The sequence below is a fragment of the Kryptolebias marmoratus genome, linkage group LG9 (genome assembly GCF_001649575.2).
Source record: "Kryptolebias marmoratus isolate JLee-2015 linkage group LG9, ASM164957v2, whole genome shotgun sequence".
In the NCBI taxonomy this organism is placed as follows: domain Eukaryota; kingdom Metazoa; phylum Chordata; class Actinopteri; order Cyprinodontiformes; family Rivulidae; genus Kryptolebias; species Kryptolebias marmoratus.
Window position 1 is genome coordinate 17,858,670 of NC_051438.1, and position 19,844 is coordinate 17,878,513.

General features: G+C 40.3%; 2 protein-coding genes across 3 annotated transcripts in view; one reads left to right on the forward strand and one right to left on the reverse strand.

Annotated features, from left to right (window-relative positions):
- The first annotated feature begins 7,002 nt into the window (after window positions 1-7,002).
- On the forward strand, window positions 7,003-10,308 carry LOC108243070 (T cell leukemia homeobox 3). The gene is made up of 3 exons (XM_017428282.3): window positions 7,003-7,669; window positions 8,610-8,847; window positions 9,246-10,308. Exons 1-3 carry the CDS (start codon window positions 7,243-7,245, stop codon window positions 9,427-9,429), a joined length of 849 nt encoding a protein of 282 aa, XP_017283771.1. The 5' UTR covers window positions 7,003-7,242; the 3' UTR covers window positions 9,430-10,308.
- Window positions 10,309-10,436: 128 nt separating this feature from the next.
- The window catches only part of LOC108243089 (Kv channel-interacting protein 1), a 47,234-nt gene continuing 37,826 nt past the window's right edge, over window positions 10,437-19,844 (reverse strand). For both annotated transcript variants that reach the window (XM_025008617.2, XM_025008618.2), the window contains exons 2-8: window positions 14,713-14,837; window positions 14,356-14,425; window positions 14,200-14,270; window positions 13,998-14,105; window positions 13,802-13,906; window positions 12,325-12,387; window positions 10,437-11,955 (exon numbers count right to left, since the gene is read on the reverse strand). In XM_025008617.2, the coding sequence (XP_024864385.1) occupies window positions 11,908-11,955; window positions 12,325-12,387; window positions 13,802-13,906; window positions 13,998-14,105; window positions 14,200-14,270; window positions 14,356-14,425; window positions 14,713-14,837 (590 nt within the window). In that variant the 3' untranslated portion in view covers window positions 10,437-11,907. The remainder of the gene's footprint in view (window positions 11,956-12,324; window positions 12,388-13,801; window positions 13,907-13,997; window positions 14,106-14,199; window positions 14,271-14,355; window positions 14,426-14,712; window positions 14,838-19,844) is intronic.

Consider the following 19,844-nt stretch of genomic DNA (forward strand, 5'->3'; position numbering starts at 1 on the left):
TTGAATAAAGTGATCAAAGTGTTTCTCTGCTAAACCTCTTTCCTCTTCCTCTGTTTCTACATATTGCCATCTCCATCTGTTGGTCTATTGCTCTCGTCCATCCACTATCTCCCCCCTCCTCCTCCCCTCTTGCTCGTTTCCTCTCCTCCTCTGCTCCTCTCTGGCCTTCCTACCCTCAGGGAGGTAAGGTGATCTCCCCCGTGCTGGTGTAAGTGACTGGTATTAGTCTCCTTCTCTGTCTGTCTGTTTGATCCCGGCACTAATGACTCCACAGGGACTCGGGGTCTGATAATGGGAAATCAATATAGAGAATAGCACTCTGGAGTGGCCTCACTTAGCTCTCGCTCTTTCACGCCTCTCAGCAAAGTGCCTCTGTGTAACCCTGTGTGTGTGTAGGGTTGTAGTGTATGAGGAAATCTGTTTACATGTATGATGAGTGTGGGGTTTGTTTGTTTGTTTTTTTACTTGCATGTCTGCACAACTGCAACTTTCCAAGCAGTTTCAATTAAGGCTCACTGGATCGTATCAAAGTTAGACATATTTGGGGGTCAGCTGCTTTTGAAATGCATGCATGGCTGTGTAGATCTGTGTCTAATCGGTCACACTACGCCCAGGGCAAGACAGGTGGAGCTGGTGGCATGAGGCACAGCCCCCTCCCTCCACCCTGAGGGGCCAGAAGGCCCAGCAAAGCAGGAGACTGGAGTAGTGCTCTCTGCCAGGCACCAGAGCACTGTGGCTGGTGGCAGCTGGTCCTCTGTTCCTCCCTCCCTCGCTCCCCTGCGTAAGCGCCCCGCAGGCAGGCAACAGGAGGGGTGAGGAGGTCAAGAGGCAGGAGAGAATGGGCGACATGCAGTATAATCGGCTTTTATGAAGTGGAGAGGACACAGATGGGGGTGAGATGGGACTCGCAGCTCTGACACAATGCAGCTGACTACAAGCAGTAATGAATTAAAACATTAGCTCCACGACTGGGGCGTTCAGGAGTAATCAGCTGCTCTTAAACACAAACCGCTCACACGTGCACGCATAAATCAGTCATAAGCCATTAAGGCAATAATAAACTAATTAATTACATTAGTCATTTTGTCAGTGGGATCTCTTTGAAAGCTGATCAGCGGCCGAAAAGGCAGAGAAACTTTTACTCCGATTTTAACTCTCACACAGGAAGAGGAGACAATCCTGTGGGAATCCTCTTGTCTAAACTCAAGCCATGTGTTCAATCATCATCCTTCACAAATGACCCCCATTAATGCTTTAACTCTTTCCCTCACATCTCGGCCTCAGCCGTCCATCCGTCCTGTTCCTGCTCTCGTCCATCCCTATAATTTACGTCTGTGTGGTTGCTTACTTCCCCCACATTTTTGCCTCTCTTCCTCCTCTCGCTCGCTCGCGCCCTCCCCGGCGTTTTAACCAGCGTGAAGAGGCAGCCATGCGTTCAACCATCAGACAGGCAAACATGCTCTGCCCTCACACACGCAGGGCCGGAGCATATTCTTCCCCTAGTGCAGCCAGAATGCAATGTGAAGTGAAACAAATGCCCGTCTGGGAATTTTTAAATGTTTTTAAAGAGGTTTATGCGCAGGAAGATCCCACCAAAAGCCACTTTTTTTATTAACAATCAGCTTCTAAAACACATGGAAAGACAAACTTTTCTTGTCATCTGTCTTTTAGGGGAAAAATGAAATATCCCTCCTCCAATAAAAGGGAATCTTTAGGGATTACAACCTTCATATCTGCTAATTAAAATCCTTTAATATCTGCTAGGCCCATATAAGTGACATTTACAGTGACATTTTACGTGGCTTGTCTGCTTTTTAACTGTCTGTCAGAAGAATTGTGTGCACGCAGAGCTGCAGACCTGTGCTTCTCGAACAGCCCTGGGATGATGATGATGATGATGATACCCGGGGTCCCTGATGGGGGATCCCATTGCTCTCTTCTCCTCCAACAATCCCACTGAGCATGTCAACGTGAAACACTATCCCTCCTCCTCCTCACTGCTGGGCAATCCCTCCCGTTAAAGACAGGCTTGTATTGATGGAAGAGGGAAAACTGCGTGAGAATGGATGCACAAAGACAATAAATTAGATCTTGTGTAAGTAAAACACATTTTGAACATTTTGAACTCATCATAAGTAGGATTTACCACAGGGCTTTAGCTGTTTAAAGGGAATATTCCAGACATTTTGATGTGCGGTTTCATGAAAAACCTTACCTGTTATTGCAGCTGTTTGAACAATGCCAAACTGGAGAAAGAGAGTTTACATCCAACAGCACTAATGAGCCAAAAGCTAATCCCAATGAAGCCAAACCCAAAGTGAATCATTGCCATTTCAAAACCACTTTAGTCTCAAAACATTTATGCAAACACTGTTTTATAAACTTTTACTTTTTCATCACTATAGGTTTCACAATACACTGTTATTTATGTAGAATTTTATACTTTTTTGCAAGCGCAAATAGCAGCAAAAGCTAGTTGAAGCACTTCTGGTAGCATCAAATCAGGCAGGAATTTCTCAAAATTTCTGTTTAACTAACTGTGTAATGTAAAATCTGTTTTAAGACAGCAGTCTTGGTTAGATTTTGCCACTAGTTTATCAGTCCTATTGAATAAAAACTCAGTTTCTCCCAAACTGAGGCTGTTTGAATATCATACAACAATTACAATAATAATTGTTGCCCACCTTTCATGGTGACGGGCAATCATATAATTGCCCCTGTGTGTGTCTGCTGGCAATCCCATGAACCACTGAATAGATTTTATTAAAACTTTCAGTAAGTAATCACTGGATGTACATCTACACCCGCTTTACTCTTTGGAATCAACCAATTCAAAATGGCTGCCACAACCAACTGACTTTAACAAACACCAAAAATGGTGATAAGTAAATACATTTAATAGATATTGAGCTAAAATTTGACGTGTTAGTAGAGAGTCATTCACAACACATATAGAGCTCTAACAGATCTCACAAGATTTCAAGAGCACATTCATGCATAATGTTATTTTTAAAGATTAAAGGACAAAAAATGCTAAAACTCACCATTTTTTTAAGATAAGATGGTCTTAGTCTAAAACTCTGACATGAAAGACAGTGGTCGATAAGCATTTGTTCAAGGGATGTTAGTCCTTTAATTAGAAATATGAATTCAAAACAGGAAAGAAAACCTTCACCAAGCTGAATAGAGACTGTGCTGTCCTGAATTAGTAATATCACCAGTAAAACAGGAAAAAGGCCCTTATTGTCAAGGTGGAGCATGGCAAACCCAGAGCGCAGGCTCGTTATAACAAAATGAGAATTTATTTTAAAAAATAAAAGAAATGAAAACAAAAGCTGATATGGCAGCAAAAATACAAATGATAACAAAAATCCAGAAAAGAGCAAGGCAAGGCATAGACATAGGTAGGGGGCATAGGCAAAAAGCAAACAGCAACAATGAACCAGCGAGGGTTTTAAAGACAGAGGATAATTATGGGAAGTGGGCACAGGTGAGTGATTACAATTGCGGGCAGGTGGAGATGGGCGTGGCAGGAAAACAAGTGCTGACTGAGGACAAGTGGATAATGACAAGAAACAAAGACAACAAAAACAAGGACTAAACCAAAATGACTAAATGATAAAATAAAAGAAACAATGACCCCAAACTGAAACATAAAAGAAAACATAACCCCAGAAAACAGAAAAACAACGCACCAAGACTCAAAGCCAAAACAAAACCTGACAGTTATGAGATGTGTGGTTTCGGTGTGCCACCCTAAGATTATCAGTGGGCCGCCTTTGAAAAGTTTCCAAAGGCGTCATTGCAGAACCCCATTTCCAAACGATGGGAATGTTCCTTTAAAGACAGGCTTGTATTAGAAAGAGGATGGAAAAGTGCTGAGAAAAGACGCACAGAGAAAATAAATCAGGTCTTCTATAAGTAAAACATGTTTTGAACATTTGAACTCATTGTAAGCAGGATTTCTACAGGATGTTTTTTTTTCTTCTTTCTCTCTCTCCCTCTCTCTCTTTGTTTACCCAACTTTAAAGAATCCACAGCCTTGTAAATGCTGTCAGATGGCCGATGCAAGTGTCTTTCAGCTTAATACCACCTATATTAAATAGTTTAAATATTTCATAAGGGCTGCGTTTTTAGAGCCAGGGAGGGGAAATCGTTAGCTGCGGTAAAGTTTCATTAACTGGTCCCCATTTCGCTGCGAGGCAAACTCATCTCCTCTTATTGTAATAAAACAATCTCAGTCTTTCTGTAGGTGCTGCCGCTCTCCCCCCAACACACATACTCGCGCGCGCGCCCCCCTCCCCTCTCTCTCTCTCTCCTTCCGTCTCTTTTACATCATAATAATACACTACATCCCCTTTAAATGCACTATTACTTACCGCTGCCTTTTCATATTGGAACATCACGGGCACTTTAGCGACAATATGAAAGCGTGTCATTCATTATTCAGAGGCAGACGGCCTCGGCCCCCTTTTTAAAAAGTCAGGCTGCGCCGCTGAAATTGATAACGGCGAAGAGACGCGCAATAAAAACGCAGCCCGCGGGTACCGAGCCGCAGCCCCAGAAACCCCCCGATTATGCAGATCAAGTGGTAATTTCTCAAACAAATCGCACTCTTTCACTCTTTTGTTGTCGTTTCCTTTTTGGACTTTTGGAATCAGGGTGTCAGCTTTTATATTGCCTCTGGGGAGGGGAGGGGGGATTGATATATCTTCGTGCAATTATTCATGCAGGCTGCAGGTTTTTCCAAAAATATTTTGCTCCAAACGAAATAACCTCAAGGTTGGTTTTTTTTTTGTTTGTTTGTTTGTTTTGTTTGTTTGTTTTTTTTTTCTTTAAATGACTTTAGACACCAGTTTTAGCTTTTCTCGTGGAATGACAATGTCCAACACTCTCCTCTTCAAGGCTCACATGAGTGGGGCTTGTCTGATATCCCGGCAGGTCAGGGTTGATGTTTCACAATCGCTGGATTACAGCAGATTACCTGCTTGGTGCGGGACTGTACTTTCACTCAAATACAATAATTCCTAAATTTTTTGTTTGTTTTGCAGATGTTTTCCAGATCAAAGTAAAAAAAATCAAGACGTGCAGTTCAACTAAATTGAACATGTGCTATCCGCTTTTTTTCAGGGAGTTATTTCTCCAAATGTCATGAAGAGAAACATAAAAATGTCCGAAACGATGACAGCTATAACAGACCAATTCTCCCCCCATCAAAAGCCACCGGTGAGCTCACATATGGCAGGGGGAGAAGCAGCCAACACTCTGAGTCTGAGTCCATATTGCCAAACAAACACCTCGGGCCTCGTCCCATCTCATATTGCTTCACTTTATTGTGAAGGGCGAGATGTGTTAGGTTATTTTTTTTTCTTAAATATATATTAACTCTGTGCACTTCCATTTAAACTTAGGAAATATGACCCCTGCAGTTCCACAGCCAATTATTACAATTTTCTTTTAGACTGATATACTATTTTTTATTATGGTTAGAACAAAATTATTAGTCTCAACATGTAAAAAATCGCTCAATGCAAAAAAAGGTACATATTTTTCATCAATATAAAAGAAATAAACTATTTAATCTAATTTAAATTTAAATTGTAGTGATAGTTATTTAGAAGGTGGAATAAAGGGCAACAAACTTGAACTCCTCTGTCAATATTTGATTAAAAAAATGTTGGTCAGTTAAAGTGCCGTAATGTGATCGCGTAAAGAAGCCACCTGCCGCATCCAAAGCCGACGCGCATTTGTCTGTCCATGAGACAAGTTAGTGGGAAAAATGAGATTAGTCGGTCACTTTGGGCGCCTGGAACATTGAATCTGAGCGGTTAGGCAGCTTCCAGAGCCCGGGACACTTTATCTGAAGTAGCCCGTGGCTTTCCCCTTGTCAGGTCATTTAATGTGGCACTGGCTATCAGGAACAAATAAGGCCACGTTAGGGCTTTGCCAAGCTCAATAGGTGCTGCTGCTTCTGCCAGTGCCTCAATACGGCTGCTGCCCCTTTTTTATCTATAAAGATGCTTGGTTTGCCATGTCCGTCCATTAGCTGTGCGCAATTACGCACGGGATCGGCCTTAAAGCGGGTTTAATATTTAATTTTCGCTTTCAAAACCTTACATTTTTTTTTATCTGGGCCAACAAAACCTATTGTTCTGATCCTAAATGAGAAGTTTTCAATTGTTTTTAATGTAAATATCAACGTGAGTGGACAAGTTGACATTATTTTTTAAATCTTATTTCTTCTTTGAAAATGAACTGAACGTGCGGCTAAATGCCTCAGTCTAATTAAAGATATAAAAGCCCAGATAAAGAAGATTTTCATCTCAAAGCGCATCTATAAATGAGAGGAGTATAAAGAGAGTTGGCTCCGTTTTATGTCTCCTTTGTGAGACATCCACCCCTCGTGTTATTCTAAAAGCTTTCAGCCTGTTTTCTTGTGAGGTTATCATTCACGCGCAATCCACACGTGTCAAATAAGACAAACTGAAGAGGTGTCAGAGACAGCGAGAGGGACAAATGAGTGTGCCGCTCTAAAAAGTGGAAATAAAGAGAATCATCAATTCAGAGTGTAAAGATTGTAAAGTTTTTTTCCCCCCGTTTGTTTCCATCTGATGTCATTTCCCAACAAAACCAATAAATCTGTGGAACGCTGGCAGAAATGACAAAGTGTCATTTGGGTGAAATTATGTAAAGAACGTTGGTCTCCCTTTACACAAATGTTCACAGAGGTAAAACCTTATTCTCTATTAATGTTATAGGAAACGTTAAATGAAACACCGACTCATTCCGGCGCCCTGAAGATGCCATATCTTACCATATATAGGCCTACATATAAACACCCTGACACCCGTGGTTATGGGAAATCTTGATTATTGTGCCAAATCGCGGGCCTCCCCCCGCTGACATTCAATCAGTCATCCCAGTGCCAGCCAATGAAAGGTGGAGAAGGATGGAGGAGGACGGAGCTGTTAGACGGAGCGTTTTGACGCGCTGAGAGGAGGACTGAGCGTCACATCTCTCCAAACGCCCATCAAAGTTTCGGCACAGCCGGGCAGAGAGGACTCAGTACTCATGACGGAGGCCTGTTAGAAACAACCCAGGACGCGCCGGGTTTTGGACATACAGCCGGACAGAGATGGAGACACTTCCAACATTGACTTTTGGTGCAGTTTGACCCTCTTGTCAGGCTACTCTGAAAACATCTCGTGCAGTTCTCTCATCCTTACAGCGGCCGAGCGAGGGATGGAGCAAGCCCCCAGCGCGCCGAGTCCCCCACCAAAACCGGTCCACCACGAACCCATCAGCTTCGGCATAGACCAGATTCTGGGAGCCGGCACGGAGGCGGAGAGCGAGCGCGCGCCAGGGAGACAAAGTGGGTCCGATTTAAGAGGCGGGGACGCTTTTTACAGCTTAGGGAACCCGACGGGGGCCAGCGCGCCCTCATACACCGCGCTGTCCATCTCTCTCTCCGGTATAATGCCTCCGGTGGAGGCTTCGGGTTCGTACGGGGAAAACAGGAGTCTGGGCAGCCGGGGTGTGATACGGGTCCCGGCTCACAGACCCGTGGCAGCCCCGGGACCCCCGACCCCCGTCCAGAGCGCTGTTCCTGGTTTTGGAGGGCTCTGCTTCCCCTGGATAGGAAACAGGTTCGCCAAGGACAGAATATCAGGTAGGCCAGCTGCAAAACGGGATCCCCTCATCAATAATTTATTATATTTTAAACCAAAATAACATCTTCTAATCACAAAAACACCAGGCTTCAAACAGCCAACTGAAAGCTGTTCTTGTTAATTATTAGAATATTTAAAAATCAAAACATTCATATATCTATATATATTTAAATAATAGTAAACAAGGCCACATATAGATTTTCAATTGCTTCGATTTAACTCGTATTAATTCTTTGTTTAAATTTGAAATGTTTTACATCATAAACCATAACAAATGTCATATAAATATTTCAGTTATTTACCATTAAGCACCAACAAAGATGTGGCTGTGAATATTAATTGCTGTGGAGAAAATTAACAAAGGTATTAACAGTAGAGCTGATCTGAAATAAACAATACGTTGTTCATGATGTAATAAACAAACAATTTACTATAAATTGTTGTTTTTTTCTGCAAAAGAAATCAAACTTTTTTGAAAGTAATTTAGCAGATATGTACTTTATATTTGTTAAAACAGACTATTATAAAGTCAGCCCCCTTTTTTAAAGTTATTGGACTAGTTTTTTTGTGAAATAATCCTAAATAATATCTACATTTTTTATTTTCTTTTACATTGGGATTGTATGGTAGATGGGGGATGTTATCTTTATAATTACCTGTACAGACAATTATAAAGAATTCATTGTACAAAGAGAAACAATTCAAAGTGAATTAAATACATATTGAAACATTTCAGCTGATTTTTTTTCCACAGCTGTGTTTTCACACTGCTTTGGTCAGGTTTGTCTTCCTCAGGAGAAATGATCTGACTTCCTCCTCATGTATCAGACAGTGGTCCAACAGGACACATTTCAGAGACATACGGCCTGGTGTTTCCGCCCTGAGCGCGCACTCACAGACCTGTTTGGCGCTTTGTTAAATCTCACCTCCTCTCTCCAGCGGCTCTGGTGCCGTTCGCCGTCACGAGGCGGATAGGACACCCATACCAGAACCGGACGCCCCCGAAACGGAAAAAGCCCCGGACCTCGTTCTCCAGAGTTCAGATCTGCGAGCTGGAGAAACGCTTCCACCGGCAGAAGTACTTGGCCAGCGCTGAGCGCGCGGCTCTGGCCAAGAGCCTGAAGATGACGGACGCGCAGGTCAAAACCTGGTTCCAGAACCGCAGGACCAAGTGGAGGTTGGTGTGAAACAGCTGCAGACCCGAACCTGTTTTCAAAACAGATCAAACCCACCAGAAAGGAAGGAAATGCCTCTTCTTTTCAGGACTTTATGCCAAATAAAATACATTACAAATTACCTAAATATACAAATACATAAACACATATTTTAACACATGAAAAACAAGTAGTTTATTTATTTTGTTTTTCTTTTCTCCCTACAATTTTAAAATTTTCCAGGTCTTAAAAGAAGCATGTAACCTTTTCCAGGCGTCATATTTTATTTGTACAATTTAAACCAAAACAATCCTACAAATATAACCCTGTTGTTGTTTTTTCAGCTGCTTCCGTGTGTGAGCTTTCTTTAAAAAAAAATAAGGGTGCTGATGATTTTTGACCGTTTTGTTTCTCCTTCCAGGAGGCAGACGGCCGAGGAGAGGGAGGCGGAGCGGCAGCAGGCCAATCGGCTCATCCTGCAGCTGCAGCAGTCCGCCCTCCAGAAGTCCCTGAGCGAATCGGCGGTGTCCGACCCGCTGTGCGCCCACAACTCCTCCCTGTACGCCCTGCAGAACCTGCAGCCCTGGGCCGAGGACAGGGAGTGAGGGACCGCACTCTTGGAGGACAGGGGACTCGTGTGAGTGAGGACGGTGGGACGTCTCCTCAAAAATCTGTGAGCAGAAAAAAAAAAACTGAACTAACACCCGTTTGAGTGGATGGTTTCTAGACTGGTTATGAAATACTGGTGAGTAAAAAGAAAAAAAAATCAGAACCTTTAATGGACTATTTGGACTGATGGATTTTTTGAAGCAAAAACTGGACTTAATGTCCATTATTTGCACTTATTCTGTTTATTAGAATAAGAAGGGAAAGAAATGGCACCCATACAATTTTCCTGAAGGATGTTGTTAATCTCACACAGTAAAATACAATATTTAATTGTTTATTGAGTGTGTTTTTTTCTCTTAAAGCAACATTTTCTTTATTCTAAAACAGATTTTCTTTAAGGGTAGACATTTGAACATCCATAGGCTACAGCACATGCATTAAAATGTTGTTATAGGATCAAAGAAATCTGCTCTGCAAAATATAAAATGTGTTTTAGAAGGAAAAAAAAACTTTTTGTTTTTGTTTTTGTTTTGTTTTGTTTTGTTTTAAATAACAATGCACCCTAACAATCCTGCACATTCTTTTTGGTGCACCACTTGGTCATAAATCGTGCCAAAAGCATTGCAATATGAGGAAATGATGTTTTGAGAAATAATGAAAGGAAGAAAAAAAAGGCATCAGGATTTAGAAAGTGGAAACAAAACAGGGTGTAAGTTGGTAATAAAAGGAGTGATGCATGTTCATGGATGTTGGTAAAGTCTTTTCATATATGCACATTATCATTCTTTATTTGTGGGGTTTTCGAGTCGAGGCCCAAGCTCCTTTTGTACTTTCTCTGTACATGTGTAAATAATATTATAAAATGTTGTTGTTGCTGTTGTTTCTTGCTCCTTTTGATGCACCACAAAAAGATGTTTAGGGTTTTTTATCTCACAGAAGAAAGAGAAAACAAAGCACTTGGAGTAAAAAGATTTTTTTAAAAAACACAACGGTTGACATGCAATAATTTTAACTCTTGAAAAGTTTATTGATAAATATAATGATTTTATACAATATTTCAATACACACAGAATTTGGATTCTGACCATTTTATGCGTCTGTCTGGATGTCTTCCTGTCTGTCGCTCTATCTGAAACTAAAATGTCTGGGGACACTGAAGAAGAGCTGCAACCCATTTCTTTATGACGTTATTAGTAGCACAGTGAGTTAAAGCAAATGTTCCAATCTTTTAGTTTGACTCAATCTTCAGAACGATGGCTCTTGTTGGGAACATGGCTTTCATTCCTCCAGAATCAGTGATAAGGTCTCGTCTTCGGTCCTGCTCTCATGTTGTTGTCCTCCTCCAAACTCCCCCCACCCCCCACCCCCCGTCACAGTGAAGCGTTGGTCACTCTGAGTCTTAAAAGACCCAACTCTTCATCCTTGCTAAAACATCAGCTGGACTCGTTGAGGTTACACACATGTATACATGCCAAACACAAATACCGAGGCAACAGGACACCATCCACAGAAAACACACGCATATTCGTGTATTGCTCCCTATTTTATCTGTTTGCAACTTGACAAGCTCTTTATTTAGCGATTTTATCTGACAGGCAGAATAATTACAGACAAAAGGGCAGACAGGTGTCAGACAGACGGACATGATCCCAGACAGAAGAAGAAGAAGAAGCCACAAAACAACGACAGTTATCTACAGAACAGTTGAGTCGTTACAACATTCAGAAAGTCATCGACAACACAAACGCACAAGGAGACTGTCGCAAGCTGTCCAAAAGAACTGCCTCAGGCTGGCTGGCTGAGTTCTGCAGATCTTCAGGTTTACGTCTGAGTTTCACCTGAAACCAGGTGAGATGAAGCACACAGACCAGGATTCTCGAATGCAAGCTTATATACTGCCGCCAGATTCTCCTGGCACATATGCAATAAATATTAAATATGATGACACGGGCCGCTGTCCTGCATGCGTCGCAATATTGCTCGTGTTAACGGCACAGAAATCTAAGATGAAAAACTGATCGTTTTTAAGCCATCAGTGAGCAACGGTTGCAGTCTCACCTGCAGGCTGCTGTGAGGAATTTCAGTCCTGCTTGATAACAGTTAACACACCAGACCAAACGAGGGAGGGGCAGAATATTTACACAGCGGTGTGACTCACACACACACACACAGTCCGAGATAACAGCAGCTGTCACATCAGCAACAAATAAAGGAGACAGAGATGAGCTGAACACTCACAGAAAGACCAACAAAAAAAAAGTCAGGACATTTTCTGAAACCAGTGAGGGTTTGTTGCAGTAAGATGCCCTTCACGACTATAACACCCAACATGGCAATTGAAGCTCCTTGTTTCCCTTTTTTCCAACAAGTTGTCCTTTTTTTGTGTGTGCAAACCGCTGCCCATCTTCTTCCTTCTTTCCTCATCTCTCGCTCCGCGCTTCCATCTGTTGCTCCATCTCCCTCATGTTTGTTGTTTAGATGACATTTTCAAAGAGCTGCAGAGACCTCATGATGTTTTCATCCTGTGCAAAAAAGAAATTAAGAAGCTGATTGTGAGGAGAAAGCCTTCCAACAATCACCCTGTAATTCCTTTTACTAGCCACCAGGGAGCAGTAGAAGATAATAAAATCTTAATGATCTCTGAACACGAGCACGTTCATACAGAAGATATCAAAGATCGTAATTAATAGCCGCTATAATGAGCCCTACAAAGGTGGGAGGCCTTTATTGGTGGTAAGTAAAATTGTTTTGACTGTGATGTAGTGTACAAACACGACCCTGATCTGCACTAATAAGAACAACACCAATCATTATGTTCAAGGCATTATAATTATTTAAAAAAAGGTGGCTGCATATTTTGATTTAAATTTTAAAAAAAGAAGAAACTGTACCTCCTGACAAGAAAAGATGAATTCATCAAGAGTGACCACGCCATCTCTGTTTTTGTCCATTTTCTGCAAACAGATTCACAAATGTTGTCAAATGGGCATGTATTTCACCAATAGTTGTCTAAAATACCGATGTGTTTTTAAAATCAACAGTCTAATTAGTGAAATTACTTTAAAGCATTAGCACAGGAGGTGGTAGGCTGCCGGGGCTGCGGCGCCCTCTTCTGGTGGCTGAAGGATATTGCAACTTTATACAGGCAGCGGCAAAGAAAATTTGATTTTTTTCACAATCAGAACTGCTAACAAAACATTATCTGAAAAATAAAAAACAACATAAGAAACGGAATTTGTTTCTATTTACATACAAGCTAGCATTATCATTGCAGAACAGCAAGCTGCTACAGGAAGTTAGAAAAGCAGAGGTTTAAAACTCCCATGAGCCTCTTTATTCCACTTGAACTTGGAGGTCAGAATTTATGAGTTTCAAATAAAAAAAAATTTAAAAGTTAAACGTTCAAATTCAGACTCAGGTGTTAGAGATTCCTGACCGACAAAAGCCTTAAAATCCAATATGGCTGACTTGCACTTAAATGTGTGTAATAGGTTCAGTAATGAGTTGTTTTTATTTTATTTTTTTTGTCAGTTTTTGTCTAAGTTTATCAGTCAGACACAGAGTACTGTCCAGCCAGGATTAGTGAACATGTTGCCACAGTGTTTGAATCCACAGAATGCAGAAATATTCATTGATTTCAGCTCATATTGCTGACAAGTTAGCCCAATGGTTCCTAAACCTTTCCGCTTCTGACACAACAAATAAAAGTCACACAGATTATGACTCTGACTATTACTAGTTGAAGTGTACAAACATTGCCAGTAATCATTTAATGAAGAGTTTTGTTTATGATTATACTATCTTTATCCATTTATAACCATTTCATTTTTGTCTCGTTGTAACAGTTAAGGTTAAATATGCTATTGGCAATCATTTTATTTTTAAAGTTAATTTGACTTCTGCTGCTTCTGTGTGGTGAGTTATCCTTCCCAGATCTGAGGTTTGACTTTCGCGGTAAACAGAATGCAGCACAAGGACCATCCGTTTATTGAATCTTGCCTCATGATAACCTTTTAGGCAGACAAATATTGTAGAGTGTGTTGTAAAGGTTTAAATATCAGTTGCTTTAATTTTGCAAATTAATTGCAACTGTGATAAAACGCCCTCTGGCAACGAAAAGTTAAGAGCAACACGGACTTGGCACTGACTCAGGTAATGTTAATTACTATTTATGTTTTAAAACAAGTTATCCAGAACATTTTCTCTTACACAAACCTCTTGCTGTCCCTCTGATTACATATTTACTTGGTTTTCACTTTGTGGATATAATTACTCAGCTGATAGACATATTAGGAATGCCATGTTTTTAGCAATAGTGTTGGTGAGTGTCATTATTTGATGTAAATAAAGGAATGATTATGCTAGCACCTGAAAGAAGGCATCCACATGCTGTTTGGGTGCATCAGTTTTCAACACCGGGTACGTGTACTTCCCCATCATGTCGTATATTGCTCTGACAATGTCTGTCATCTCCTGTGAAGCAAACCACACACATGCAGAGACATAAATGTGCCCGAATGATAAAGAAAACACAGCTGGGAGCTAATAATAAAACAAAACAAACCTCTTTGTTGATGTAACCATCTCTGTTGATGTCGTAGAGGTTAAAGGTCCACTGGAGCTTCTCTGTGATGGAACCTCTCAGCAGGATGGACAGAGCCGTAACAAAGTCCTACAGAACAAGAAGGATGAAGATAGAATCACAGCTTTTAAAAAAGAATAATGGAAGAACTTGATGTGCGGCGATGACTGGGAATGAACCGAACCTCAAATTTTATTGATCCTGTGCTTCCCGTGTCGAATGCGTTGAACAGGTAGTGTGCATAGGTGCTGGCATCTGCAGCAGCAGAGAAAAAAGGCCAGTTTATACACACAGAGGAGCTGACACAAGACAAACACACACACACACACACACACTTCACCTCCATGTGGGAAGAACTGTGAGTATATTTGTTTGAATGTATCCTCATTTACAACTCCACTCGGACACTCCTGGAAAGAAAAAGAGGCAGAAAAAGAAAGACGGGGTGAAGGAAGTCGTAAAACTTCACAGACCCACCTGAGGAGCCAGGTGAACTAAGTGCAAGATGCAAGAACAAAAATAAATCTATGAATGTATTCAAATTTGATGCAGACATTTGAAATACAAATGTAAAAAGGTGAACAAAATCATGCTTCTTCGTTTCTTCGTTTCTTTACACAATTATTTTGCCTATAGTTTAACAGAAGGCAAATCAAGTGAAATAAACTACTAGAACATTTTTTCATAAGTTTCTTACGTTCTTGAAGCCCCTGTAGAGCACTTGGAGCTCTCTTTTATTGAAGTTGGTTTGAGCTTCTAGCTGGTCGAGGCCCTCCGGTCGATGGCACACCATGGTCATCTCCAAGTCATCGTCAGCTTTGTCTGAAAAGGACAGAAAGAGAAAGAACATCAGTTTTATCTGAAACTCACTGGCTAAAAGATGACCCGTCAGGTTAATGAAGGGATACAAAGGAATCAGGAGCAGAGACTGGGAAACAGAGCTGAAGAAAAGATGGATGCAGCAAATTATAAAAAAAATCTTGAGGAAACCTGTTTGAGTTTTTTCATGGATTTGAGAGCAAAGCTCACCTTTCCAGCAGGACAATGATCCTGAACCCTCCAATGGTTTAAAGGAAAACACTTAAAAATCCAAGAATGAGCCAGTCAAAGCCTAGAGCTCAGTCCATGTGCAAATACATTGAAGAGTTATGCACTTTCTGTTTTTTTGTCTTATATCTTGCTTGTTCAAAATGACAAATAGTTGGCGTCCTCAGAATGCTATTATGTTGTATAATCTACAAGACACAGTGCTTCCAAAATCCCTTTTTAAAGTCTTTTGCAACCCACTGAGAGCTCAACTTTTTGTGTTTTTTCCTTTTTTTTTATTCTTCTAGTTAATCAGGACAGGAGATGGGAGGATGAACGGTGGAGGTGCAGACAGGTGGAGGTCAGATGAACTTATTTTGCATTCGTCCTCTCTGCGTCCCCATCATTAACAACTCATTACTCTCCTCGCTGCAGGGGAGGGGAGGGAAGGACACATAACTGACTCAACACGCGCGCCTGCCTATAGGTGAACATCACTGTATACAGTCAAACATCCCTCTTTTTTTCTCCCACACCCACCCATCACCACAGCTCACATGCTCCCTGAAGCAATCCAGAGTAATAATTATGCACAGTGTTATAACTGTGCATAATTTATTAGAAGTACTAATAAAAATTCTGAGCATGATAAATTGGTCATAATGTGGAGTGATAAAAAAGAAGAATCTTGGTAGTGTTTTATTAATAAAAGAATAAGTTTAATGAAGGTCTTTTTGAGACGAAATCTGCGATTGAGCAGCAACAAAAGAAAAATGTCACTTTCTTTAAAAAAAACCCACACCATGTTAGAAATTAATATGGCCAAATCAGGCTTCACAGATAAATGTGTTTGTATCACTCCAGAATTGATTTGTGACAATTTACAATAAAAATGGGGTCAGTTTTGTTAATATCTGACTTGATCAAACTGAGATAATTTCCATGAGGACATTACAGGCCTGGCATTCCCTGAAGGAATGCATACTGCCCATCTTATGTTGAGGGATGACAGAGTTGTAGGTATTTTGGTCAAACCTTGAAAAAAACAACATACGCGATCTCATGCAGTACTTCAATATCTCACATCATCTTGTAGCACTCGGTGTATTTGTTGTGAATGACTCTCATTCAACACTGCACCATAGTTTAACTCAAAGTATGTAAAACTGACTTAGTTATAAGCATCTTTGTGTTTGCCAAGTTCCATTAGCTGCAGCAGCCATCTTGAATCAGGTTGGCTCCAAAAGCTCATCAGTTGTAGATGTGCATCCAATGATCACTTTCTAAGAGTTTCATTAAAATCCCACAGTGGTTTGTGAAATATTCTGTGAACACAGAGCAGGGTTGACTCCAACAGTTGATGCCGAGGCTTTCAGGGAAGATGTTGCACAATGTGGCGTGCTCATAGTATGTGTAGGGGATCATGCTCAATTACTACCACACCAAATTGTACCTCAATATCTGCAAAATTGTCCGAGTTATAGCCATTTTTGTGTTTGCTAACATTGCTTTTCAGTGACGTCCATCTTAACCTGGGTTAACTCCAAAATCTAATCAGTTGTAGACGTGATCTATGATGACTTTCTGAAGATTTCATTTAAATCTGTTCCGTGAGACACACGATTATACTCATGCAGGCAAAAACATTTTTCCTCTGCCTTCACCTTCAGTGGCAGGTGCTAAAAAAAGTTTAAATGGTTCAAATAGTGTTCAGTCTTGATAAACAAAGCTTTTTAAGCATATCACTCAGCTGTAATAAAGTGTCACGCAGGTTCACGTTGTCCTTTGCAGTCACCACTTTGAAACATTGGCAATTTTGAAAAAAAGAGACATTTTTATCTGTGTGGCAAAGCTATTAGCGGTTTGTAAGGCCTCATTACACCACCGCCTCTCCGGTTTCATCCTCTCAATGAATCACAGCTACGAGGTTGTAACTTTATTTCCCCTCGCTGAAATAAACCTCGCTCATCAGTCTAACCTTTTCACAGCCGGAACAGACTGCTCCAAAAAGTGTTCCGCTTTATATATCATATAAAATACACCGAGTTTGAATTTTATTGCCAGTTTTGATCACACGCTCGTTTGAAGAGCTGATCTAAACTGTAAACGCTGCTCTACAGATGCTCTGAACTGAACACCTTAAATTGTGCCCATTCATTTCATGGGAGTTTTTTAATGTTTGTGTAATGTAGAATACTAAGTTGTTCATCAGGCTTGTGTTAGTCTTCAGCACCTCCGTTTCTGCTCACACAACCACTGAAGGTGGGGTTCATCAAACTTCAATGAGAACACCAAAGTCAATACTGCACTCCGTGCATGCAAAATGTCCTTTTGAGACCTTTTGAATAGAAGTCTAAAGGCAGAGTCATAAAGGATGTAATCTGAATCACCTCCATTATGAAGATCATTTGACCAAACACTATATGACTAAAAAAAATTTAAATATTTGAAGACAAAGGCAAGGCAGAGGAAGGTGGGGTTACAAAGGGTGCTGCAGACCCCTGATAGATGCTAAAGGACATGCATGTCAAAATATATGATTAAAAAAATTATAATTCCAATAGTATTTTGATAATATTGAGTAAAAATAAATGGAATAAATCTGGTATATGAACCATCACTGTTTTTTACTTAAATTTTACAACCACTGAAAACCCACAACCCACAATTTATATATAAAGCCTGTTCAAAATATACACTTATGTCTACATTAAAATAGGACAACATGCTGGTTGTGCAACACACAGCATGTATTTGGTATCATGATATTCTTATACATGTTTGTTATCATACAAATTCACACAGCAGTCCCCAACTAAAACACGACAATAAACAGTGTCCAACGCTGCACAAAGTTATATAAATAAACTGATGGAAATTTTGCTGCTGACAATGAGAGTTGGCATTACTCTGTAGATTTTCTTTCTATACGTTTCAGTTGTTTAAGCTGAAAACAAAACTTCACATGAAGCTTTATACAGTATATGTCTATGTGGACTAAATGTTGGCTAAATTCATTCAGAAAAGAAAGACAATCATGCAAGGCATTCAATGTTAAGTTAAATAAATATGAGAAAAGTAAATGAACATATATAAATTCACCATCTTTGTTTTTTGCTTCACAGTCACTTCACCTTAATTAGAATGACAGTGTTCTGCATTGCCTCCCGACGTTTTAACAAAAGAACAAAATTTGCAGGAGCTTTTTAATAGAAACATACACACATCCAGTTATGATTTATTGTGTGTGGATTGCAGGATATGATCAATCAAAGCTTCCAGAAAAGGTAGAGATTTTAAAAACAAGTGGAAAAATGCATCGTCCTACATTTTTGCACCACAATTTGACATCTGAACAAATCAGCAGCACCTAACCATCTATGCTTAGGTTTAGTTTTTATAATTTGACTTTTCTTGTATCAGGTTGGTAGTTGGTAATGCACAGTTAAAAAAAACCCTCATTAGTCTGACCTGGATTGTAGAGACTCACCCTCCACAGTGATGACTCCCAGTACGTGCAGCAGTTTGACACCACCACAGCACAGCAGGATGATGGCTATAGTTTGTAAGCTGTTATCCTTCTGTTCCTCTCTTTCCATTCTGATTACTTCCTCTTTTCTTCGTCTTGTTTGTCCCGAAGCTCTCTGTCTTAAGTCTTTATCCCTTTGTACTTTTTCTTATTGCTAATGTCACAAAACCTCACCTCAGGTAAGAAAAATGTGCTTTACAAACTCCCCAAATATTCTTCAACTCTAACTTTTAACTCCAGTCTGCTCCATTCAGCAGAGAGCTCTGCTCTCATGTGCCTCTCTTTGTCTCTGTCGCTTTATCCCTCCATCTCTCCATTCCCTGGAGCATCTTCCTCCTGTGTTCCGACCTTCTCTCCATCCCAATAACTCTTTCTCCTGCCTCTTCACCCCCAGTCCCCGCTGTATTACCGTCACTGTGTCCTTCATTCTTTGGGACTGGACTTTAACTGGAGGCTCCACTCTGAGCTCACTGGAACAATGACAAAATGACCTTCAGCTCTACATCCATATGTTGTTGTGCATGTTTGAGAGCGGCTCAGTGTTTGATTAATGGTTCACATTCACACACAGTCAACAGAAGGCTAAATTTACCACAAAGTGACTCTCTAAACTAAACAAGTCCTTTTGTGTTTTACTCCAGAGTTTAAACAAGATTTTTTTTCTCATGAGTAATTTATGAAAACGCTTTGTTAAACGACAAGATGCAAACTGTAATCTGAGCTACAAACTGCAACAAAAGGAGCCTCGCTGGGGTAGAAGCCAAACCTTAAGTAGCCAGCAGGGGGCAGCAGAAAGCAACAACAAAAAGCCACTGTGTTAAAATCTGCTCCTATATTCCTACAAGAGCCAGTTCAAGCTTTTAATAAATAAAATGCTAACAGAGGATTTAACAAAAGAAAAAAAAACATTTATGTAATGATATCCAATCTGCTCAGTGGAACACATAAAGGTGAACAAACATACACTTGTTTATCTGTTAACTTACTTGATTATTTTAAATGTTTACAGAGAGTTTAACAAAAAATTTTGTACAACAGAATTAGCCATTTTCTGACCTAAAACATATAGTACCAATCAGGAATCACTATCATTATGAAACATGATTATTTTCTTAAGTATTAATTTAATAAAAAGCAAATCATACAAGTTTATCCTTCAATATCAACCACTGTACATCTTATAGAAACACTGACATTCCTACAAACAAGTCCAAACATTTATGTTTAACAGCTACAATAAAAACAGATCACCCCCCTCAAAAATCAACAATTTT

Bases quoted from the DNA above. Each gene is read 5' to 3' on its own strand.
- LOC108243070 (XM_017428282.3), top strand. From the start codon at position 7,243: ATGGAGCAAGCCCCCAGCGCGCCGAGTCCCCCACCAAAACCGGTCCAC. The intron at 7,670-8,609 runs GTAGGCCAGCTG...TCCTCTCTCCAG, and splicing joins CGCCAAGGACAGAATATCAG to CGGCTCTGGTGCCGTTCGCC. The intron at 8,848-9,245 runs GTTGGTGTGAAA...TTCTCCTTCCAG, and splicing joins AACCGCAGGACCAAGTGGAG to GAGGCAGACGGCCGAGGAGA.